General features: G+C 42.0%; 2 protein-coding genes across 2 annotated transcripts in view; one reads left to right on the top strand and one right to left on the bottom strand.

Moving 5' to 3' along the window:
• Window positions 1-5,606, bottom strand: part of C6H9orf57 (chromosome 6 C9orf57 homolog) — a 141,466-nt gene extending 135,860 nt beyond the window's left edge. Inside the window, exon 1 of the mRNA XM_068973589.1 lies at window positions 5,441-5,606. Coding sequence (XP_068829690.1) covers window positions 5,441-5,606 — 166 coding nt within the window. The remainder of the gene's footprint in view (window positions 1-5,440) is intronic.
• Window positions 5,605-25,467, top strand: part of GDA (guanine deaminase) — a 118,140-nt gene continuing 98,277 nt past the window's right edge. Inside the window, exon 1 of the mRNA XM_068974417.1 lies at window positions 5,605-5,727. Coding sequence (XP_068830518.1) covers window positions 5,605-5,727 — 123 coding nt within the window. The remainder of the gene's footprint in view (window positions 5,728-25,467) is intronic.

Below are 25,467 nucleotides of genomic sequence, written 5' to 3' on the forward strand. Positions count from 1 at the left end.
TCCTGGTAAGGAACACGGAACTAATAAGCCACCACCAACTGGAAGGGTTCAGCAAAGGTTGAAAGGAGACACCACATGTCTGACTACCTCCCAGCATCCTCTCTGTTGCATCCATCTTGGCTGAAGAAGGTGTGCACCACCAGGAAGGACTCTGAGTCAAAATGATTGGCTAAAGACAACCCAGAAACTAATCCCATCACCATAAAACCCGAGAACTGCAAGCCATGTGGCAGAGCTGTTCTCCTGTGTTCCCTTACCCTACTGCTCTCCACCCGGGTGCCCTTTCCCAATAAAATCCCTGGCTTTGTCAGCACATGTGTCTCCTCAGACAATTCAATTCCGAGTGTTAGACAAGAGCCCAGTTTCAGGCCCTAGAAGGGGTCCCTCTTCCTGCAACAGAATTAATCTCAAAAATATACAAGCAGCTGAGCAGCTCAATTCCAGAAAAATAAACAACCAATCAAAAAATGGGCCAAAGAACTAAACAGACATTTCTCCAAAGAAGACATACAGATGGCTAACAAACACATGCTCAACACCACTCATTATCAGAGAAAAGCAAATCAAAACCCCAGTGAGGTACTATCTCACAGCAGTCAGAATGGCTGCTATCAAAAAGTCTACAAACAATGAATGTTGGAGAGGGTGTGGAGAAAAGGGAACCCTCTTACACTGTTGGTTGGAATGCAAACTAGTACAGCCATTATGGAGAACAGTGTGGAATTCCTTAAAAAACTGGAAATAGAACTGCCATACAACACAGCAATCCCACTGCTGGGCATACACACCAAGGAAACCAGAATTGAAAAAAACACATGTACCCCAATGTATTGCACAAAAAAGATCTTTACGACCAAGATAATCACGATGGTGTGATCACTCACCTAGAGCCATCATCCTGGAATGTGAAGTCAAGTGGGCCTTAGAAAGCATCACTACGAACAAGGTTGGTGGAGGTGATGGAATTCCAGTTGAGCTATTTCAAATCCTAAAAAATGATGCTGTGAAAGTGCTGCACTCAATATGCCAGCAAATTTGGAAAACTCAGCAGTGGCCACAGGACTGGAAAAGGTCAGTTTTCATTCCAATCCCAAAGAAAGGCAATACCAAAGAATATTCAAACTACTGCACAATTGCACTCATCTCACATGCTAGTAAAGTAATGCTCAAAATCCTCCAAGCCAGGCTTCAGCAATACATGAACTGTGAACTTCCAGATGTTCAAGCTGGTTTTAGAAAAGGCAGAGGAACCAGAGATCAAATTGCCAACATCCGCTGGATCATGGAAAAAGCAAGAGAGTTCCAGAAAAACATCTATTTCTGCTTTACTGACTAAGCCAAAGCCTTTGACTGTGTGGATCACAATAAACTGTGGAAACTTCTGAAAGAGATGGGAATACCAGACCACCTCACCTGCCTCTTGAGAAACCTGTGTGCAGGTCAGAAAGCAACAGTTAGAACTGGACATGGAACAACAGACTGGTTCCAAATAGGAAAAGGAGTACATCAAGGCTGTATATTGTCACCTTGCTTATTTAACTTATATGCAGAGTACAATATGAGAAACGCTGGACTGGAAGAAACACAAGCTGGAATCAAGATTGCCGGGAGAAATATCAATAACCTCAGATATGCAGATGACACCACCCTTATGGCAAAAGGTGAAGGGGAACTATAAAGCCTCTTGCTGAAAGTGAAAGAGGAGAGTGAAAAAGTTGGCTTAAAGCTCAACATTCAGAAAACGAAAATCATGGCATCTGGTCCCATCACTTCATGGGAAATAGATGGGGAAACAGTGGCAGACTATTTTTTTGGGCTCCAAAATCACTGCAGATGGTGAATGCAGCCATGAAATTAAAAGACACTTACACCTTGTAAGAAAAGTTATGAGCAACCTAGATAGCATATTCAAAAGCAAAGACATTACTTTGCCAACAAAGGTCCATCTGGTCAAGGGTGTGGTTTTTCCAGTGGTCATGTATGGATGTGAGAATTGGACTGTGGAGAAAGCTGAGTGCCGAAGAATTGATGCTTTTGAACTGTGGTGTTGGAGAAGACTCTTGAAAGTCCCTTGGACTGCAAGGAGATCCAACCAGTCCATCCTAAAGGAGATCAGTCCTGGGTGTTCACTGGAAGGACTGATGCTAAAGCTGAAACTCCAAAACTTTGGCCACCTCATGAGAAGAGTTGACTGATTGGAAAAGACTCTGATGCTGGGAGGTATTGAGGGCAGGAAGAGAAGGGGATGACAGAGGATGGGATGGCTGGATGGCATCACGGACTCGATGGACGTGAGTCTGAGTGAACTCCGGGAGTTGGTGATGGACAGGGAGGCCTGGCGTGCTGGGATTCAGGGGGTCGTGAAGAGTCAGACATGACTGAGCAACTGAACTGAACTGAACTGAACCCCAGTGTTCATCACAGCACTTTCATAATCGCCAGGACATGGAAGCAACCTAGATGTCCATCAGCAGACGAATGGATAAGAACGCTGTGGTATATATACACAATGGAACAGTGGCTCAGATGGTAAAGCGTCTGCTTGCAATGTGGGAGACTTGGGTTCGATTCCTAGGTCGGGAACATCCCCTGGAGAAGGAAATGGCGATCCACTCCAGTACTCTTGCCTGAAAAATCCCATGGACAGAGGAGACTGATAGGCTACAGTCCATGGGGTCACAAAGAGTCAGGGGGTTCAGGATGGGGAACACATATACACCCATGGCTGATTCATGTGAATGAATGGTAAAAACCATTACAATATTGTAAAGCAATTAGCCTCCAATTAAAATAAATTAATAAAAATACCCCGACATTTTATTACATGAATTCCCACAGGGTTGCATATATCCCCTATTTTTTTTTAAACTTCATAATATTCTACTAAGTAAATGGATTTTAATTCATTAGACTCAATTGTTGGACATTTAGCTGACTTTCATTAAGTAATAAATTAGTTGTATTTACTTTAGGAAAATGTTTAATTGATTCCACTTTTACAGTAACAGCGAGACATTTTATTTTCTTTCTGAGGTTTGTGTGTATGTATTGAGATCAAGAAGATGTTTCAGTATTCTATCTGTTGGGACTGCAAGCAGGGAGTGTGGTCTGCATAATCAGAAGAAAGCAACAGGGAGAAAGGGCTGACGCCTTCCAGAAAGTGAAGTCACTCAGTCGTGTCTGACTCATTGTGACCCCATGGACTGTAGTCCACCAGGCTCCTCCATCCATGGGATTCTCCAGGCAAGAATACTGGAGTGGGTTGCCATTTCCTTCTCCAGGGGATCTTCCCAACCCAGGGATCGAACCCAGGTCTCCCGCATATGCAGGCAGATGCTTTAACCTCTGAACCACCAGGGAAACCCAACACTTCCCAGAGGCAAGGGCAAAACTCTCAGTTTCCTAATCTCAGGGCTTCTTAATCTGAGTTCTTGGCAGGATGCTCACTCAGCTTGGTGTGCCTGGGACTGGCAGTTTCCTGCACTGTGAGACTTTCAGTGCTAAAGCAAAGAAAGTCCTCATGAATTGGTCCTCCTCCACCTTGGTAAGGAGGAGGTGAAGGAATTGAGAAGGGGATGAATCATTTATCTAAGCTACCCCTTGGTCATAAAAGCAGAAATTCAGAGAAAGCCTGCTCATACATGGCAATGTGAAACCCTGATACTTTATGAAGGATCCAAAATAGATATTTATCTCAAGTTACTTCTCTGCTCCCCCCAAAAAACATTCATTCATTTAATATGTAAGAAATAGCAGGGACTGTTCTAGGCATAAGACTCCTGGTTTTGTGGTACTTTTATTACTCTGTGTGTCTGTGTTTGTACTGGCGGAAGGGAAGCAGATATAAATAAAAAAGCATAAAATAAATGAAATTAGCTATGATAAATGCAAAAGCAGAAACAAGATAGTTTAATGCAATAGAAACTGCGAGGGATAGGGGTGTGCTATTAGCTTGGTGTTGGAGGTAGATTACTTGAGAGAGCTGACATTTGAGGCAAAGCAGTGATGAGAAGGGGCTTCCCTGGTGGCTCAGTGGTAAAGAATTTGCCTGCCAATCCAGGAGACTTGGGTTTGATCCCTTGGTCAGGAAGATCCCTGGAGAAAGAAATGACAACCCACTCCAGTGTTCTTGCCTGGGAAATCCCCTGGACAGAGGAGGCTGGTGGGTTACAGTCCATGGGGTGGCAAAAGAGTCATACATGACTTAGTGACTATGAGGAGCCAGTCAGTATCCGCAGGAGGCATTAGGGGCAGAAGGATCCACATGAGCAAATGTCCTGAGTCGAAACAAGTTGTTCTTCCTGGAGGAACTTAGGAGAGGACTTTGTGCGCATGCTGTAGGGGAGGACTGCTGACCTAATCTCAGTCTCAGTCTTAGCAACCACCCAGTCCAAGTTCCGTTTTCACAAACAAGGATGATAAGGATGCTGAGGCCCACGTGCATGGACCATAAACTCTTGATTTCTAATCCAGCACTGTTTCTACCAAGCCATGCCACACTGCCATTTCTAGTAACTTGGCTTGAGTACTTAATTTTCTCCCCCTGTACAACTGGAAGTAAATCAAAGAGATTCATTTATTTTAGGTATGAGAAAAATTGGAGTTGTTTGTGGGTGGACACGAGGGCCAAAACGTTAGCCTCAGGTACAGTAAAGAACTTTGGGGTCAAGATTAACCTCCAGTGGTGGGACCCCAGCAGTTCTGTAGGACATGCTTCCAGAACATCAGGTTAAGACAAATTCTGCAGCCCACAGAAATGAAAATGAAACTGGTTGGTAAGGTGAAAGAAAAGTGAAAGTTGGGTCTGACTCATTGTGACCCCATGGACTGTAGCCCACCAGGTTCCTCTGTCCGTGGAATTCTTCAGCAAGAATACTGGAGGGGGTAGCCATTTCCTTCTCCAAGGGATCTTTGCAACCCAGGATTGAACCCAGGTCTCCAGCACTGTAGGCAGATTCTTTAGCATCTGAGGCACCAGGGAAGCCTAAGAATACTGGAGTGGGTAGCCATTCCCTTCTCCAGGTAGGCAGTCATAACAGACGTGTCACCCTGGCACTGAACTTGTGCCAGGTAAGACCTTGTGGTTGAAAAGGTCCAGAGTTGGGCCACAGATAGCTAAGAGTTTAAAGGGCAAAGAAAGCAGGTAAGTGTGACTCTGGGTGTGCCAATTAAAGAAAGGCGGAGGAGAAAGCAGATGCAGTGACCAATTAAAGTTACAGGGCTGGAATCCTGAATCCTCCAGCTCCTCCCTTCACCTCCGGCCTCCTGCATGGACGACAGCCACCAAGGGTTAAAAGAATCGCTACATGAGCGGTGATTTTGGAAACTCAAAGAGTTAACTGTATCAAAAACTAAAGCAGGGGAGGAGAGAAAGACTAGAACCAACTCACGGGAGACAAATCCTATTGGCATCGAGGAGGCAGGAACCCAGCCCCTGGGCGCGGCCTGCAGGGGACAGGCGATCGCGCGGGGAAGCGGGGGCAGGCCAAGGCCTGAGCGGGTGCCGGCTCGGCAGCTGCCCGCAGCCACAGGGAGTCCTCGCCGCGCGTTCGGCCGGTGCGCCCTCCTCCGCCCGCGGACTCCGCGCTGCGCTCCACCGCTAACATGTGTGCCGCCCGGAGGCCGCCCCTGGCGCACATCTTCCGAGGGACGTTCGTCCACTCCACCTGGACCTGCCCCATGGAGGTGCTGCGGGAGCACCTCCTTGGTGTGAGCGACAGTGGCAAAGTAAGCGGCTGCGGGGTCAGGCGCACCCCGACGGGCGGGCGGACAGGTGCGAGGAATCTCGCCCGGGGAGCCACGGACCCCGGAGTTAGCTCGGTGCGGAGTTGAACTTAAGGGTTTGGCTCTTTCCGGGGGAGCCCTGGGGCTGGGTTCGTGGGATGGAATGAAAGTAAAGTGTTCCCAGGTGCTGGGAGATGTAGAGTACGATTGGGTCCACAGCCTTGCAGGCTTTGGTGGAAGAGGGAGCGAGGCTGTGTTCTCTCAAATCTTGAAATCATTAATAAACTAGCACCTTGCTTCATTCATTTTTGTATCTCAGGCTCCTGGCAGAGTGCCTAGCATCGCTTAGGCGCTCCGTAAATTTGATTGAATTTATTGTGAACGAAATAATAGAAGGGTCATTTGATCAGTGTTGTTGAGTCCTTTCAGTGAATTCGAATAAGTTAAGAACTGATTTCATTCATCTGATCATTCAGAAAACAACATATTGATACTAATGATCCAGACTAGACAACTTGTAATACTAGAAAGGATAGTCCGAGAGAAATTTACCGCCTTACCGCTCCCCCCACCCCCATCCCCCACCCCCAGCCATTTGCATCAAAACAAGCAGTTCCATTTTAAAAGGTTCAAAATGTCTTCTATGAGTGTATCTTCCGCACTTCTGTTTCCAAAAATCAGGATTTCTACAAAGACGTAGGTAACTTGAGTGTTCCATACACACCAGTGGTAATTGTATTGGCAGTGGCCTTGCCAGTTTCAGAGGAAGCATTCCGTTTTTAGGAGAAAAATTAAAGATAGAGATGGGATATTTTTGAGCTTTTCCCCAACTACCGGTTTGGTTAGCAAAAGTACACATATTTGTGACTTGTCAGCTTGAAGATGCTATTCCTGACTAAAGATGCTTCCCAGTCAGTGACAGTTTTGAATCATGACTTTTACATTTGGGGATAACTAAACCCTATTTTCTTATGGTGCTTAAAAATCTATACTGTCTGTATATTCAGGGAGCCTGCTGTTGTGTTTCCAAGGTGATGAGACTCTCAGAGCTCCTCCAATTGGGAAGACTCCAGTAAAGCCCGTGGCTAATGAATTGTTGCCTTGGGTACTTGACCCTCAAGTTTCAGGGACCCCTTAGGCTTGCGGCAAGTCCCCAGAAGCAAAGGAAGAGAGACTGCTAAACTAAGGAAAGATTAGAGGTATTTGCTTAATCACAAAGAATCTGTTCAACAATTAGGTTTCTTTTATGATCTACATTTCCATTTCCAAAATTTGAAATGGTAGGATAGCAGGTGAGAGAATTGGCTAGTGGATTGCCTTTAATCAGTGGTAAGGAGGAAGAAAAGGAAATAATTTATCTAAAAAATTTACCTTTCCTAGGTGTTGTACAGAAGAATAAGAGTGTCCTGAACATGCAATTAGTAGTTGAGTCAGGGAGTCTATTTGTAACTAAGGAGCATACTGAAGTTATAAATTTAGAAAAATGCCATTCCCCCACAAGATAGAATTAACTAGGAATTGCATACAAAGGTAAGTTAATCAAGTGGATTAGATTTACAGTATAAAATGCACTTATTGGTGAATTGGTAACTGTTTATCCTTCTTCTCTAGGTACGAGTAGTTGATTCCTGATTGTAAAGGGTGGACATGTCACATATATTTTAAGACTTGATTTCCCTCATTTTGAAAGTGGGACTGCCTGGTCTTTAGAGTTGCTGGGATAAATATATCATTCATTAAAAAGTTTTCAAGGTTCTTACAGAAAATTATATCCCCACAAAGTAAATAAATAGGCAGAATCATCTTGATCTTTGCATTTTTACTGATCACCCAAAGCTGTTTCCAAACCTTGGGATGAATCAGAAACATCTAGGGTGTTTGTTAAAATGCCATTTCCTGGGCATCATTTTCCAGAGAATCTGAATCTGTAGATCTGGAGTAAGTCCTCCGAAGTGGCATTCACAAAAGTCCCAGGAGATTTGGGCACGGGTAAGGAAATGGCAACCCACTCCAGTATTCTTGCCTGGAGAATCCCAGGGATGGGGGAGCCTGGTGGGCTGCCATCTATGGGGTCGCACAGAGTCGGACATGATTGAAGCGACTGAGCAGCAGCAGTGGATGGGTTTGGAGAAGGAAATGGCAACCCACTCCAGTACTCTTGCCTGAAAAATCCCATGGATAGAAGAGCCTGGTAGGCTGCAGTCCATGGGGTCGCTAAGAGTCAGACTCGACTGAGCGACTTCACTTTCACTTTTCACTTTCCTGCATTGGAGAAGGAAATGGCAACCCACTCCAGTGTTCTTGCCTGGAGAACCCCAGGGACAGGGGAGCCTGGTGGGCTGCCGTCTCTGGGGTCTCACAGAGTCGGACACGACTGAAGCGACTTAGCAGCAGCAGCAGCAGCAGTGGATGGGTTGCATGTTGAGTAACCTCAGTATATAGGTTGCGTGATGGAGCTAGTTGTGGGGGGTCTTGGGTGCTCAGTTCTTCATTTCAAGCCCTGGGCTGTGTAGCATCTCAGAGAGAAGGGACACGATTTCCTCTGTCTTCCTTCTCCCTTCTCCACCTAATCTTTCATTTTATTAACTTCATTTAGGCCCAGAGAATGATAATGACTAGCTACTTTTAATTCATCAATTAAAACTCATTCAAAATTAGGTTATTTAAAAAAATTCTCTAGTCAACAATTTAGTATTGGGCATTTTGAATTGAGTTAGTTTTTCTACTTAAGTAGCATGTAGCTTTTTGAAAGAGAAGCTCCAGCATGTGTAATTCATTTGCAGATAGGTAATTGTGAGACACTGTGTGCTCACATATTACTGAATGGTTTAATTCTTCCCACTGGGTCAGGTTGACTTTAAGGACAGGTAAAAGATGTCTTGGGTCTTTAAAGCACATTTACCTGAAAGCAACAGCAAGGAAGAGAATTGTTTTGGAGGTATTACCTTGGGGTAGCAGGAGCAAATCCTATGCAGACCTGAGTTCAAGTCGGGTCTCTACCACCTACCTGCTCAAAGCCCATGGGTGAGACATTTAACCTCTCTGAGCCCCAGTTTCTGCATTTGTAGAATGAGATTTACTTTTGCTAAATATTAAATGAGATAATGTATGAAAATGCTTGTCATTTAGTGGATACTCAGCACATACCATGTTCATTTTGTCCTGTTCCCTCTGTGCCTAGCAAATCCTTCACCTCTTGCTCACTGTAGCATTTTTGCATATTTCCACATGATGGTATTCATGCAGGTGAACAGGTGGAGAAGGAAGCTTGGCTCAAGGTGAATTGTGTGGGAGGTGGGGGAGGCCACTGGGCCTCTGGTGTGCAGCCTCACTGCTCATGCCACTGACCCTCTGGGAAGAACAATCTAAAGAGCATTTGCTGCCAGGTTTCCTAGTACATTGCTTTCAGTATCTCTTTTATTCTTCAATGTAATTATTTCCTCTTAAAATTGGGAAAGTTGAGACTTGAGAAGTCATGTATCCAGACATGGGTTTTGAATTAACATAACCAAAGCCCATATTCTCTTTACTAGAGTAGCCCACCTCTCTGAGGCACAGTCAGTGACCTCAAAGAACATGCACTGTTGGCAAGGAAGCTTAGACTTGTACTTATTGTAAAAGTGGACTGCTTCCTGAGGGAAAGAATGGGCTCACTGCTAGAAATACACTGATGATTGAAATATGCAAACTCTGCCCTGTCCTTGTATGGCTGATCAGTTAGTAATTAACAGAATCTGCTATGACCTGTTAGAACTTGAGCTAATCTGAAGGTGGGGTAATCTAAGATCATGGCATCTGGTCCCATCACTTCATGGAAAATAGATGGGGAAACAGTGGATGACTTTATTTTGGGGGCTCCAAAATCACTGCAGATTGTGATTGCAGCCATGAAATTAAAAGACACTTACTCCTTGGAAGGAAAGTTATGACCAACTTAGACAGCATATTAAAAAGCAGAGACATTACTTTGTCCACAAAGGTCCATCTACTCAAGGCTACGGTTTTTCCAGTGGTCATGTATGGATGTGAGAGTTGGAGTGTAAAGAAAGCTGAGCACAGAAGAAATGATGCTTTTGAAGTGTGGTGCTGGAGAAGACTCTTGAGAGTCCCTTGGACTACAAGGAGATCCAACCAGTCCATCCTAAAAGAAATCAGTCCTGGGTGTTCATTGGAAGGACTGATGTTGAAGCTGAAACTCCAGTACTTTGGCCACCTGATGTGAAGAGCTGACTCATTTGAAAAGACCCTGATGCTGGGAAAGACTGAGGGCAGGAGGAGAAGGGGACGACAAAGGATGAGATGGTTGGATGGCATCACCAACTCAATGGACATGGGTTTGGGTGGACTCTGAAAGTTGGTAATGGACAGGGAGGCCTGGTGTGCTGCAGTTCATAGGGTCACATAGAGTCAGACACGACTGAGCAACTGAACTGAACTGAAGGTGGGAAGAAGGCTCTCCTGTGTGTGGAGTGACATTTCAGTGATGTTCTGAAGGATAAGTAGATTTGAATAGGTAAGGAAGGTAAAATCGGAGATAAGGAAGAGCCTTTTAGGTAGAGGGATAGCCTGTGAAAAGGCTGTGGGGTAGGAAGCAATGAAAGCATAAAGGTGGTTAGAATCAAAAGTTCTAGGAGAAGGATAACCCAAGGTAAGACTGGAGAGATAGACAGGGCAAAATCTTGGACAGCGTAGAAAGTTTGGGGAGGAATTTACCATGACCAAGTTTTGCATTTTTTAAAGATCATTCTAGCTTTAGGATAAAGACTGCATGGAGAGGAGTTAAGTCCAGGCAAGGAAATTGACAGGATCCTGTTGCAGTAGTTTAGGTGAAATGGGATGTGATTTATAAGAGAGGAAGTGTAATGTATCAATTAAGAAATGATTTCTCGGTAGTATCTGTATCACTTATTACCTATGTGAATTTGAACAAGTTACTTAACAATTCTATTTCCAAGTCTCCGCATGTATAAAATGATTACTATAATTTATCTCATAGAGTTGTTAAAAAGATTAAATGAATTAATAATTGTAAAGTGTGTAGAATAATGCCTTGCAATGAAGCACATGCCCAGTAAACATAAACAGTTATCAGCAATGGAGATGAAAAGAGGTGGACAGAATTGGTAACTATTTCAGGTCAAATCAACTGAATTTGATAACAGAATGAGGAAGATGTCTGTGAATGTATTAAATTGTATGGTGAGCTACAAATTGGTTGGTGATAGGAAAAACTTGATGAAGGAAGCCAAAATTGAACTGAACATTAAAGAACACATAGGATTTGAACATGCAGGAAAGAGTGAAATAGCCATGGTTCAGGGAATGAGTCAATGTTCCTTAATTTCCAGAACTACTCAGAGGAGCAAGAGTTGTATTTCACCTGAGACTGCAACATCTTGCTTTGTTAGAAGTTCTCATAGTCTGAATCACAAATCCTAGTAGTTGTGTATCATCTTTTCCTTTTGCTTAGGCTGGTGAAGATCCATCTTCCAAAAAGCTAAAGACTTCAGAATATCTCATGATCTTGAAGAGGGAATTTAGGATAAGGTATTCCTTCTGAGGCTGCCAGATCAGAGCTTCACTTTCATTAGAAACATGTGTCCATGGCCAAATATCACATTTTCTTCTTGTAAATTCCCATTTTCTGGAAGGCAGATTGCTTTGTTCAAAATGCTTATGGCAGACACTGTTGGTTACCCACTCAGTAGACATAACCCCTTCTTTCTTATTAACACTTCCTGAATTTGATAACCTGTAATATACTTGGCTCATAGATATATCATGGTGTAAGCCATCCACAGTAATCATAATTCTGCTTGTTGGATACTTATTTCTCTAACATCCTGGTAGCTAAGGGTGGTCAGTGATGGCATTCCAGCATGCAGGAAGTCATCTCAAAGGATTCTGGGAAATATTTTTCTCCCTAAAAATAGACGCAGATGTGGAAAGAGAAGTCCTTCCTTTATTAGATGTTTTCATGTAAAGAATGGGGCTGCTGCTGCCACTGCTTGGGTCAATGAGGAAAAAATTAAGAGGTTTCCAGAGGCACCAACCTAGTCCCTCTTTGAATATATAGACGTGAATAACATCATTGAACAGTTAGCTGTCCCTGGGGCTTTCCAAGAAGTCCCTTGACTTCTTCCATGAAATAACAAAGTGTCTTCATTGTCTACTTCTCTGTCAGTTGCAGCTCAAAGCACCTCTAACAATTACACTGCTTTGTCAAAGACTCACATTATTTTTCAAAGAACTGCTAGCTGCTTTGTCCTTTTTTTCATTTCTGTCTTCTCCTTATTGGCCAAAAATGTCAGTGTCTCCCCAGGCACCCATATCAGTACTCAGGCCCCCTAACTGGCCCCTGGGGTATCTTTGTGCACACCCCTTTCCATTGTCATTGGCCCTGTCCAGCCTTCCAGTCTTTCCTGAAGTATTATAGGAACCTCCTAACAGTTTTCTCTCCCCCCGTTCTAATACCTCCTCCTTATTGTTGACAGTTTCTTTCTTGAAGGATGGGTTGTGTCATGTATCTTCTCTTTGCTGTATCACAGCAACCACCTGTGACTCTCTGGTGCCTCTAAGATCCAAATACCCCTGGAAGACATTTTAGGCATGACATTTGGCCCCAAGCTGCTTTCCTAATACTTCCTCCTGCTCCATCCTTCTTGCTTACAATTAGCAGTAGGGTTACTATGAGCTCAGGGATATCTACTGCTGCTGCTGCTAAGTCGCTTCAGTCGTCCGACTCTCTGTGACCCCATCGATGGCAGCCCACCAGGCTCCCCTGTCCTTGGGATTCTCCAGGCAAGAACACTGGAGTAGGTTGCCATTTCCTTCTCCAATGCATGAAAGTGAAAAGTGAAAGTGAAGTCTCTCAGTTGTGTCTGACTCTGCGCGACCCCATGGACTGCAGCCTACCAGGCTCCTCCGTCCCTGGGATTTCCAGACCAGAGTACTGGAGTGGGGTGCCGTTGCCTTCTCTGTCAGGGATATCTATCTCTGACAATTTCTCACTGTGTCCCAGCACATCCTATCGTTTCACACCTCCATGTTTTTGGTGCGAATCCCTCAGCCTGGAATAGTCCTCCTTTATATAAATCCCTTTTCCACTCTACCTCTATCAAAGTGAAATCTTGCTCTTTCTCCAAGGCCCAGTTCTAATATCTCCTTCTTCCCAAAGGCTTCTTTGACCACCATCCCCCAGTTGAAATAAATTACTTTTCGTTTTTCCAAAAAATTTTGCATGTATATTCAAACCAGTGTTTTCCTGGTGGTTAAGTGCATGGCTTCTGGAGTTAGACTATGTGGATTCAAATCTCAGCTCTGCTACTTATTTGGAAAAATTTCCCACCATATTAGAGCCTTGGTACCCTCATTTATAAGATGTGAACAATAATAGCACACTGAAGGAGAGGTGAGGCAGATGAGATAGTATGTGTAAACTAATTGCTCAACAAATATTGGACACTGTTATTATTTTTTTCTCACAAAGTGATTATTTCACTTTTGCCTTTAATTATACTTAGCTCTATAGAATATTCTCACTCATTGAATTGATTTAAAATTCTTTGACAAATGGGAGGTGAACTGGAGAGAAGGTAACATTTATTGAGTCATAATTTGTGTCAGACACTCTGTCAGACTCTTTATACAACAGTCCCAAGATGAGACATCATCATCATCTTTGTCATCTCTATCCTACAAATAAGGAAACGGGGGTTCAGAGGGTCATCTGGTTTGACTTCAGTCATGGCAAGTGAGTGGCAAGGCCAAGATTCACACCCAAGCCTGTCTGATTTCTAACATACTTTCCAGGGGTTCTGGCTGCCTCCTGTCATGAGGAGGGCTGGCACTCCATTGTCTTTAAGGCTCCTCAACATGGTCTTACTGTTTTTAACACAATGTAGGCGATCAGAAAAGTGTTTTGAAGGGGATATGTAGTGACGTGATGCAGTGGATGATTGTGTGTGGTAATTTAGAAAAAGACATTTCTGATTCCAGAGAGATTTTTAAATAAAGCACAACTTGATTTACTCTTCGAGGCCTTAAAGCAGTGCTGCTGAATGTGACTGGAATTTGCTGTGCTTCCACTTGTATAAAGTTGTCTGTTAGTTCCTGAAATGTCTTGGCAGTCTGGTTGATTCATTGCTGTGAGGCAGCATAGGTATTGGTGTATCTTACACATGGCTGACTGCTTGTGAGGTTCTGATGGGTACAGAGGTGGTAGGCAGGATGTCCTGCAGGCCTGTGGTATGCCCATTCACTTAATGGGCGTTGATCTGACTTTGTTCAGTTGCTCAGTTGTATCTGACTCTGCAGCCCCATGGACTGCAGCACGCCAGTCTTCCCTGTCTTTCACCATTTCCCAGAGCTTGCTCAAATTTATGCCCATTGAGTCAGTGATGCTATCCAACCATCTCATCCTCTGTTGTCCTCTTCTCTTGTCTTCAGTCTTTCCCAGCATCAGGGTCTTTTCCAGTGAGTCAGTTCTTTGCAACAGGTGGCCAAAGTGTTGGAGCTTCAGCTTCAGCACCAGTCCTTCCAGTGAATATTCAGGGTTGATTTCCTTTAGGATTGACTGGTTTAATCTCCTTGCTGTCCAAGGGACTCTCAGGAGTCTTTTCCAACACCACAGTCCAAAGGCATCAGTTCTTTGGCACTTAGCCTTTTTTATTGTCCAGCTCTCACATCCGAATATGACTACTGGAAAAACCATAGCTTTGACTATACAGACCTTTGTTGGCAAAGTAATGTCTCCTCTTTTTAATATGCTGTCTAAGTTTGTCATAGCTTTTCTTCCAAAGAGCAAGTGTCTTTTAATTTCATAGCTGCATAACTGTCCACAGTGATTTTGGAGCCCAAGAAAATAAAGTCTGTCACTGTTCTTATTGTTGATCTGACTATTTAGTATGGATAAAGGGTGGACTTCCCTCACTTGCAGGAAGGAAAATCTAATTGGTCATGTGTTTACAATCCCCTTTCTGTAGAAAGGAATTAAGGCAGTTTCAGAGGGCATAGGCAAGTGGTGATGCTTTTATATATGTAAGAGAGAAGAAAAAGTTAGTTGTTGACATAAAACAAAGCTATAAATTAAGGTGCATTGTGAAATGACTTACATTCTTACTGGCTTCTAACTTTCTTAGGTGCCAGGTATTGAAAGGATATGTTACCTAATTTGCAATTGCTGAAAGCAGTTGCACAAGGGAAACACAACTATTCTTTAAAAAAATAAAAACTTTTAATTTTGTATTGCGCTATAGCTGATTCACAATGTTATGATAGTTTCAGGTGAACAGAGAAGGGACTCAGCCATACATGTACATGTTTCCATTCTTTCCCAAACTCCTCTCCCATCCCGGTTGCCACATAGAAACGCACCAATTCTTAATCACAGTTTCAGTTCTAGTGCTTGTGATTTGTCTGTTCATATTTTCTGTTTCTTCCTGGTTCAGTCTTGGGTGACTGTACCTTACTAAGAATTTGTCCGTTTCTTCTGGGTTGTCCATTTTATTGGCATACAGTTGTTCATAGTAGCCTCTTGTGATTCTTGGTATGTCTATGGAGTCAGTTGTAAATTTCTTTTGTTTCATTTCTAATTTCTCACTGCTGATTTGATTCTTCTCCTTTTCTTTTCTTGCTAAATCTGCCTAAAGGTTTATCAATCTTGTTTATCTTTTCAAAGAACCAGCTTTTAGTTTCATTGGTCTTTGCAATTGTTTTGTCTCTATTTCATTTATTTCTGCTCTGATCTTTATGATTTCCTTCCCTCTACTAACTTTAGCTTTTGTTTGTTGTTCTTTCTCTAGTTGTTTTAGGGATAAGGTTAGGTTGTTTATTTGAGACTTTCCTTGTTTCATGAGCCAAGATTGTATTGCTATGAACTTCATTCTTAGAACTGCTTTTGCTGCATCCAATAAGTTTTGGACCTTGATGCTTTCATCTTCATTTGTTACTAGGTGTTTCTTTTTTTCTTTTTCCTTCTTCTTTGATTTCTTCAGTGATCCAATGGTTGTTTACTAGCATATTGTTTAGCCACCACATGTTTGTGAGAAACACACCTATTCTTGATGCTGGTTCAGATGCGAATTTCTCCTAGGTGGACACTGAGTCTTATAATTAAAGTCTTAACAACTTTCCTGTGCAAGGTAGCATTTTGTAGAATTGCCTTTCTTGAGCTGCAGATGTGGCAGGAAGAAGAGGGTTCATAAAACCGTTCTGAAGGGCTGAAGCTGTGAGGAAGGGGCTGTGGGAGGTGTTCCAGGTACCTAGGTCTTGGCTGATCTGAAATTGTCCTAGAGACAGGCTTCAGGCTGTCAGAGGGATGGGCAGGACCGCATGTCTCCCAGGCACTCCTCTTAAAAGTGGTCCTTTTGATGGAGTTATGATGAACACCAAGAGGGAGGAACCTAGTATTAATAGTTATTGGCATAAGCCTGGAGTGAAGGTGGTTTTCTGTGGCCAGTAAAATGCAGAACCACCTGCCGTTACTGATAATCCAGTTTTGTGGATGTTGAGGAGGCTAATAAGAGACTGTTCAATAATTTTAAATTCATTTGTATTAGTGAGAAATGCTATTGCTAGAAGGTATGCCAGTTTTGAGCCTGCTTATCTTCCATTTCACTTGCATGCAAGCTCATTGTCTAAGGCTCACCTCAAGTACCATCTCCAAAATCTTTTCACTACTTCCCTACCCTCAAAGTGTTCTCTCTGTTTTATAACCATCTCTTTTTAAAAAGTTAATTTTTTATTGAGGTATATTTGCTTTAAAATGTTGTGTTGTTTTCTTCTATACAGCAAAGTAAATCAGCTATATATTTACATACATCCCCTCTTTTTTGAATTTCCTTCCCATTTAGGTCACCACAGAGCTTTGAGTAGAGTTCTCTAGGTCATACAGTACGTTCTCATTAGTTATCTATTTTGCAAATAGTATTAATAGTGTATATGTATCATCTCAATCTCCCAGTTAATCCCACCCCTTTCCCCCCCTAGTTATCCATATGTTTGCTTTCTATGTCTGTGTCTCTATTTCTGCTTTTCAAATAAGGTCATCTATACCATTTTTCTAGGTACCACATGTATGTATGAATATACAATATTTGCTTTTCTCTTTCTGACTTAGTTCACTCTCTTTGACAGTCTCTAGGTCCAATCACATCTCTAAATGACAAGTTTCATTCCTTATAATGTCTGAGTAGTATTCCATTGTGTATACGTACCACACCTTTATCTACTCCTCTGATGATGGACGTTCAGGTTGTTCTGTGTCCTGGCTATTGTAAATAGTGCTGCAGTGAATGCTGATGTGCATGTATCTTTTCAAGTTATGGTTTTCTCTGGGTATATGCCCATGAGTGGGATTGCTGGGTCATGATAATTCTTTTTTAGTTTTCTAAGGAACTGCCATACTGTTCTCCATAGTGGCTATATAAATTTACATTCCGACCAGTAGTATAAGAGGGTTCCCTTTTCTCCACACCTTCTCCAGCATTTATTGTTAGTGGATTTTTTGCTGATGGCCATTCTGACTGGTGTGAGTGATACCACACCAGTTTTGAGTTGTATTTCTGTTAATAATCAGTGATGTTTGTGCATCTTAAATAGCCATTTGTCCAAAGAAGACATACAGGCTAACAAACACATGAAAAGATGCTCAGCATCACTAATTATTAATCATCTCTTTTATTGTCTTTTCTTCTTACACAGTATGTACCTACACTTGCTGGCCATGTACCTTATTTGTGTATATTTTCACTCAAATTGATTTTAAGTCTAGTCACATGGTGAAAGAAAGTAGAAGAAACCTACTACTTATCAAGCACAGGAATTTGCAAATAATTTAGGTGCTTAATAGATGTTTAATAAATCAATGGATTCTCTGAACCATTATAAAAAACTTGTACAAATTGTCTCAATCTTTATTGAGAATATTTCTAAATTATATTTGTGTGTACTTTAGAAAGTACAATATTGCATATAATTTAATCTTGTCTCTAGTGACTTTTGTTACACAAAATATAAATATTCAGAAGTTAATTCTGTTCATTAAATTTATTCTGGTTTGAGAATGATATTACTTTTAAGAGGTTTTTCTTTTTTGTCAAAACACAGGAATTGGAGATTACTTTTTTTTGTACTCTAGTACTTACAAATATTTTTACACATTTAATCATTCGTTCTATAATATTGAATACCTATTATATGCTATGAAAAGAAGGGAAGTGAAAAGCAAAGGGGAAATGGAAAGATAAACCCATTTAAATGCAGAGTTCCACAGAACAGCAAGGAGAGATAAGAAAGCCTTCCTCAGAGATCAGTGCAAAGAAATATAGGAAAACAATAGAATGGGAAAGACTAGAGAGCTCTTCAAGAAAATTAGAGACACCAAGGGAACATTTCATGCAAAGATGGGCTTGATAAAGGACAGAAATGGTATGGACCTAACAGAAGCAGAAGATATTAAGAAGAGATGGCAAGAATACACAGAAGAACTGTACAAAAAAGATCTTCATGACCCAGATAATCACGATGGTGTGATCACTGACCTAGAGCCAGACATCCTGGAATGTGAAGTCAAGTGGGCCTTAGAAAGCATCACGATGAACAAAGCTAGCGGAGGTGATGGAATTCCAGTTGAGCTATTTCAAATCCTGAAAGATGATACTGTGAAGGTGCTGCACTCAATATGGCAGCAAATTTGGAAAACTCATCAGTGGCCGCAGGACTGGAAAAGGACAGTTTTCATTCCAATCCCAAAGAAAGGCAATACCAAAAAATACTCTAATTACCACACAGTTGCACTCATCTCACACGCTAGTAAAGTAACGCTCAAAATCCTCCAAGCCAGGCTTCAGCAATACGTGAACCGTGAACTTCCTGATGTTCAAGCTGGATTTAGAAAAGGCGGAGGAACCAGAGATCAAATTGCCAACATCCGCTGGATCATGGAAAAAGCAAGAGAGTTCCAGAAAAACATCTATTTCTGCTTTATTGACTATGCCAAAGCCTTTGACTGTGTGGATCACAATAAACTGTGGAAACTTCTGAAAGAGATGGGAATACCAGACCACCTCACCTGCCTCTTGAGAAACCTATATGCAGGTCAGGAAGCAACAGTTAGAACTGGACATGGAACAACAGACTGGTTCCAAATAGGAAAAGGAGTACGTCAAGGCTGTATATTGTCACCCTGCTTATTCAACTTATATGCAGAGTACATCATGAGAAATACTGGGCTGGAGGAAGCCCAAGCTGGAATCAAGATTGCTGGGAGAAATATCAGTAACCTCAGATATCCAGATAACACCACCCTTATGGCAGAAAGTGAAGAGGAACTAAAGAGCCTCTTGCTGAAAGTGAAAGAGGAGAGTGAAAAAGTTGGCTTAAAGCTCAACATTCAGAAAACGAAGATCATGGCATCCGGTCCCATCATTTCATGGGAAATAGATGGGGAAACAGTGGAAACAGTGTCAGACTTTATTTTTGGGGGCTCCAAAATCACTGCAGATGGTGATTGCAGCCATGAAATTAAAAGGCGCTTACTCCTAGGAAGGAAAGTTATGACCAACCTAGATAGCATATTCAAAAGCAGAGACAATACTTTGCCAACAAAGGTCCATCTAGTCAAGGCTATGGTTTTTAGTGATCATGTATGGATGTGAGAGTTGGACTATAAAGAAAGCTGAGTGCCGAAGAACTGATGCTTTTGAACTGTGGTGTTGGAGAAGACTCTTGAGAGTCCCTTGGGCTACAAGGAAATCCAACCAGTCCATCCTAAAGGAGAAGAGTCCTGGGTGTTCATTGGAAGGACTGATGCTGAAGCTGAAACTCCAGTACTTTGGCCACCTGATGTGAAGAGCTGACTCATTGGACAAGACCCTGATGTTGGGAAAGATTGAAGATGGCAGGAGAAGGGGATGACAGAGGATGAGATGGTTGGATGGCATCACCGACTCAATGAACATAGGTTTGGGTGGACTCCGGGAGTTGGTGATGGACAGGGAGGCCTGGTGTGCTGTGATTCGTGGGGTCACAAAGAGTCGGACATGACCGAGCAACTGAACTGAACTGAATTATATGCTATTTGTTTAATATACTTAAAAACTGGATCCTATGGCCAGTGATGAAGCCACAAACAACACATTCCAACCACAGTTCACATTTTATTTCAGGATTTACCACTTAAGATCAAGTCCTCCGTGTTGGCAAGGTAAACAGGGAAACTGTTAGTGACTTACTGAATGGGATACAGCTAGAAATGAATGGAGCTGTGATTTGAATCTAGATCTGTTTCCTTGCTGCTGTTGCTGCTGCTGCTGCTGCTGCTGCTAAGTCGCTTCAGTCGTGTCCGACTCTGTGTGACCCCAGAGACAGCAGCCCGCCAGGCTCCCCCGTCCCTGGGATTCTCCAGGCAAGAACACTGGAGTGGGTTGCCATTTCCTTCTCCAATGCAGGAAAGTGAAATGTGAAAGTGAAGTCGCTCAGTCGTGTCCGACTCTTCATGACCCCATGAACTGCAGCCTACCAGGCTCCTCTGTCCATGGGATTTTCCAGGCAAGGGTACTGGAGTGGGGTGCCATCGCCATCTCCAGTTTCCTCTCTAGTATTTATTATTTCTCTGGATTTTTTTTTTTAATACCCTGGTTATCATTTCAGTGATTTGAGTACTTAACTCTCAGCTAGCCTCCTTCTTTTCTGGGCTTTGAACTTTGGAGAGCAAAACCATGACTCATTTACTAACCAAGTCCAGGATCTCCTGCTGTGCTCCTGTTATTCTCCCCCTGATTTCTTCTCTGTTGAAACCGTGCCACCTCTTTCTTTATCTTTTCCTTCATCCTTGTTTGCTCTGTTCTTGTCAGTAAAACATTCTTCAATTTTCAGTACCCATAAAATCAAAATCTGAAAGTACTCCCAATCCACAGCCTTTCCACAACCAAAACTTCCCCAAACAATACAAAACTGGTGCTTCTTAATCTAAGGAAGGAGATACTTGTGTTTTACAAAACAGTTGATGGGATGTTTTTTTTATAGGCCAACAGAGATGGATTCAAAATGAACCTCAGATTCTTTTCATAATACTTTTCTTTAACGAGTTCATCTATTAACCTCTCACCTTTCCCACAATTGTTTCAATGTCCAAATGTGCATTTTTCATCAGACCTCAAAAGAGTCAGTGACTTCTGAATGCCAAAAACACCTCTAGACTCTCTAATCTTGTACCTCAAAGAGGATCATTTCACCTTTTCAACATCTCTGTCTAGGCTTTATTTAAATGCTGTCAATGATTAATATACCTACCCATTTGGGTGCAAATAATGTTACTTTCCCCCTCATTTCTCACATTTTAAGGGAACCTTAAAATGAGCCCTAGCAACACAGTCATTGGAAAGTCCAATATTAGTAACTTGGAGCCTTTTTCTTTCCTTAACTCTACAAGGATTCTTGGAGACTTTTATGATCCAAGCATTCATTCCCTCCCAGATATTGATTAGGTGTTTATTATAATTTCCCAGGTGCTGTTCTTATTCAGGGTCTATAGCTGTGAGTAAGACAAAGCTGCTGCTCTTTTGGAACTTTACTACAGTTTCGAAAAGCAATGTTCCAGACATCTCGTTTTTAAATGAGGATAGCCCCTTGTCTCTATATCCACGGTGGCCATGGCTTCCCTTTGTGACCACACGATGCTATATTTGGCTTCTGATCCCAGACATCTCACTGTTATTACTGTTCTGTCCGGGCTGGGAAAGGCTTTCCCTAAGGTCAGCTCAGTGGAAACTCCACATCGCTGAGCTCTGTTTGTTCTAGAACAACTCATGCAGATTGCTGTGGTCACACTGGCTTTCATATTTAAGTTCCCCTCTAGAGAGGAGAACAATGTATCATTCTTTTCTGGTTTATCCCAGGCACTAAGGAAACAAAATACAAGGTAAATTTTCAGCTTTACAATACTAACTTAAAAAACATTTATTTATTTTAATTGGAGGCTAATTTATAATATTGTGGTGGTTTTTGTGATACTTTTAAAATGAGTTACATGGTATATTTAAATTATGATTTAAAAAGTTTGATCCATAAAAGGTAAGTAGCACATTTCTTATATGAAGCAGTTGTGCATTAAAATATTATGGCCACCCAATGTGAAGAGCCAACTCATTGGAAAAGACCCTGATGCTGGGAAAGATTGAAAGCAAAAGGAGAAAGGGGTGACAGAGGATTAGATGGTTGGATGGCATCACTGACTCAATGGACATGAGTTTGAGCAAACTCTAGGGGACAGTGAAGGACAGGGAAGCTTGGCCTGTGGCAGTTCATGAGGTCACAAGGAGTTGGACATGACTTAGTGACTGAAAAACAACAAGATGAATAAAAAGGAAATACATTTTAAAAATCATCTTAAATTGCATTGGGCTTCTAGCTCATGACGCTGGATTATAAACTCGTAGACAGGAGGTACATTGATGGTGTTAATGCTCATATTAGAAAGTAAAAAGTGCAAGTGTTAGCTGCTTAGTCATGTCTGACTCTTTGTGACCCCATGGACTGTAACCTGCCAGGCTCGTCTGCCCATGGAATTCTCCAGGCAAGAATATTGGAGTGAGTAGCCATTACCTTCTCCAGGGGATATTCCTGACCCAGGGATAGAACCCAGGTCTCCTGCATTGTAGGTGGATTCTTTATGGTCTGACCCACGGGGGAAGCCCCACTATAATAATATTGGACATTTATTAGACACTTATTGTATTCTAGGTTCTGTGCTCAGTGTTTCACAAAGCATAATTCTCTTGACCACTTTATGAGATGAAACCGTTACTGATTCCTGGTTAAGTTCTTTCCTTACCTGGTTTTTATTCTCATCGATAAAGAGAAATCTCTTTTTTTAGCAGCAAATAGAAACTTTATTCACTGGCCAGAGAATGGAAAAGGAGGAACTCATGCTCTAAAATCACCTCTCCCCATTACAGGCAAGAAGAGCTTTCTAGAGCAAAAGGCCAAAGAGGTTATGGGGTCCAGGGACCTTTTATCATCCTACCTGGTGGAAATAGGTGGCAGTTTTTCAGAAAGCAGCTCATGCCTCTTTTTAGCTCTCATGTGGCCCTTCAGTGTTTGGTCAGAAGTGGCTCTAACTAGTATGGTGCAGGCAGACAGAGATCTTCTTACTGTGAGGTGGCGATAAGCTGTAGAGACACCTTTGCCCCAATTTTTAAATTCAGCTAGCTTATGCCATTGCTAGCTGATTAATTAATTAATGCCATTAATTTCTTGTCATTAAGCCCTCCTGTTCTAATTACATAAAAACTAGAAGATACAGTCAGTTTGGGTTTTCTCAAGTTTGCTATGGGGCCTCCCAAGTGGTTCAGTGGTAAAGAATCTGCCTGCAATTCAGGAGATGCAGGTTCGATCCCTGGGTGGGGAAGATTCCCTGGAAAAGGAAATGACAAACTATCTCCAGTATTCTTGCCTGGAAAATCCCATGGACAGAGGACCCTGGTGGGCTGCAGTCCATGGGGTTGCAAAGAGTTGGAATGACTTAGCAACTAAAATAACAACAACAAATAGGGGGTTTACCAGCAGTGGTGGGCTTCTTTGCATGTGTGTGTGATCAGTCGTGTCCACCTCTTGTGACCCCATGGACTATAGTCCATCAGGCTCTTCTGTCCATGGAATTCTCCAGGCAAGAATACTGGAATGGGTAGCCATTTCCTACTCCAGGGGATCTTTCTTGACTAAGACAGGTACACTTTTGCTTTATAGAGACAGCTTAGATGCAAGTTAAGGACCCTTGACTTGCTTTCCTGGGCGGCAAAACTTCTCCTTATTTTATTGACAAGGAAGCTGAGACTCAGAGTGTTAATCCTAACTCTGAAATAAACATCTAATTACTGTACATTGTGGAGGAGGACATGGCAACCCATTCTAGTATTCTTACCTGGAGAATTCCATGGACAGAGAAGTCTGGCAGGCTACAGTCTATAGGGTTGCAGAGAGTCAGACACAACTGAGCTACTAACACAACATACGGTACACTGGATGACTTCGCTGTCCTAAAGCCACTGTGTAGCCATTTGTTTTCAGATAGTCAAATGGCAAAATTATAGGAGCCTCCTGTACTTAAATTGTTAATAGAAGTTTAATCTCTAAGATTAAAGGTGAAGACAGATTCTTCTTTTCTGATACATTTTTAAAGATTGAACAGTAGGGAGTTCCCTAGCAGTTAGGACTTGACACTTCACTGCTGGAGGGCAGGTGGCCTAGTTGGGAAACTAAGATCTCATGTCATGTGATGTGGCAAAAAGAAAAAAGATTGAACAATAGCTGTTGATCATCTCCCCCAAAGCCCCTAGGACATTGTTTCCTACCTTCTAAAAAGCCTCACCCTTCTCCTTTATGAAAGCATTATTTCATTGTCTTTATTACACTAACTCATTGACTCTAAAGGATAAATTAAATTTAATTATACTCCTCATTGAGATCTGTCTTTCAAAATTTTTTGACTGTTGAAGTTGGAGCCTCTGCTTGTGACATGCTGACTTGTTTTTTTATGAGTTAGTTATTCAATGTTACCTGAGACCATTTCATAATAAGTACACTTCATGTTTTCTCATCGTGGTTCTGCTCAGGTTGGCACCAGCATGAGACCTGCTTATATAGGCACAAGGCTTTTTCTCTTCTCAGGCTGTTATTGGGTTTTAAAAAATTATTTTGACAGAATGAACTTTTCTTAGTAACCTCTACTTGAAAACTCAACTATATTGTTCTCAATTTATCAACCAGCTATTGATAACGTGGGTTTAAAAAAAAAACAAACTTTGAAGGCTAAACCATTATAAGGTAATTCTGATTTAGAGTGAGTCCTTTTAGACTTACATATACTGATGTGTATAGGGATTTTAAGAACCCAAGATTTCCCAGTAGTAAAATTTAAATGGACTGAAGAAGTGTATCATATAATCATACAGCACTCTCCACTCACCCACACCCTTGTATATATGCACACAAAATACATTTCTGGAAGGCAATATTAAAATTAAAAACCAAAATAACATTTACTTTGGTAAAGTAGGAGTGGAGAGTTGGGGATGTGAAGGAGAATTTTCATGGTCCACTTTATAACTTTCTGTATTATTAGTTTACTGTGTTTTTTGTTTTACTTTTTATAATTTTCCATAAAATTTACCATTTGAGGGGTACAGTTTAGTGTCATTTATTACATTCATTCACAATGTTGTACAACCATCACCACTGTCTAGTTCTGAAATATGTTCATCACTCTAAAGGGAAACCCATTAACTGTGAAGCAGTTACTCCATATTCTTCCCACTCTTTGACCTAAGAAAGTGAAGTCGCTTAATCATGTTTAACTCTTTGTGACCCCATAGACTGTAACGTACCAGGCTCCTCTGTCCATAGAATGTTCCAGGCAAGAGTCCTGGAGTGGGTTGCCATTTCCTTCTCCCAGGGATCTTTCCAACCCAGGGATCGAATCCAGGTCTCCCGCGCTGTAGGCAGACGCTTTACCATCTGAGCCACGAGGGAAGCCTAGCAACCCCTAGTTTGCTTTCTCTTTCTATAAACTTACCTATTTTGGATATTTTATATAGATGGACACATATAATATGTGACCTTGTGCATGGCTATTTTCACTTAGTTTAATGTTTTCAAGGTTCACCCATATTGTGGCATGTGTTAGAACACCATTCCTTTTTATGGCTGATTAACAATCCATTGTATAGATACAGTATATTATGT

The sequence above is a fragment of the Capricornis sumatraensis genome, chromosome 6, assembly GCF_032405125.1.
Source record: "Capricornis sumatraensis isolate serow.1 chromosome 6, serow.2, whole genome shotgun sequence".
NCBI classification, from domain to species: Eukaryota; Metazoa; Chordata; class Mammalia; order Artiodactyla; family Bovidae; genus Capricornis; species Capricornis sumatraensis.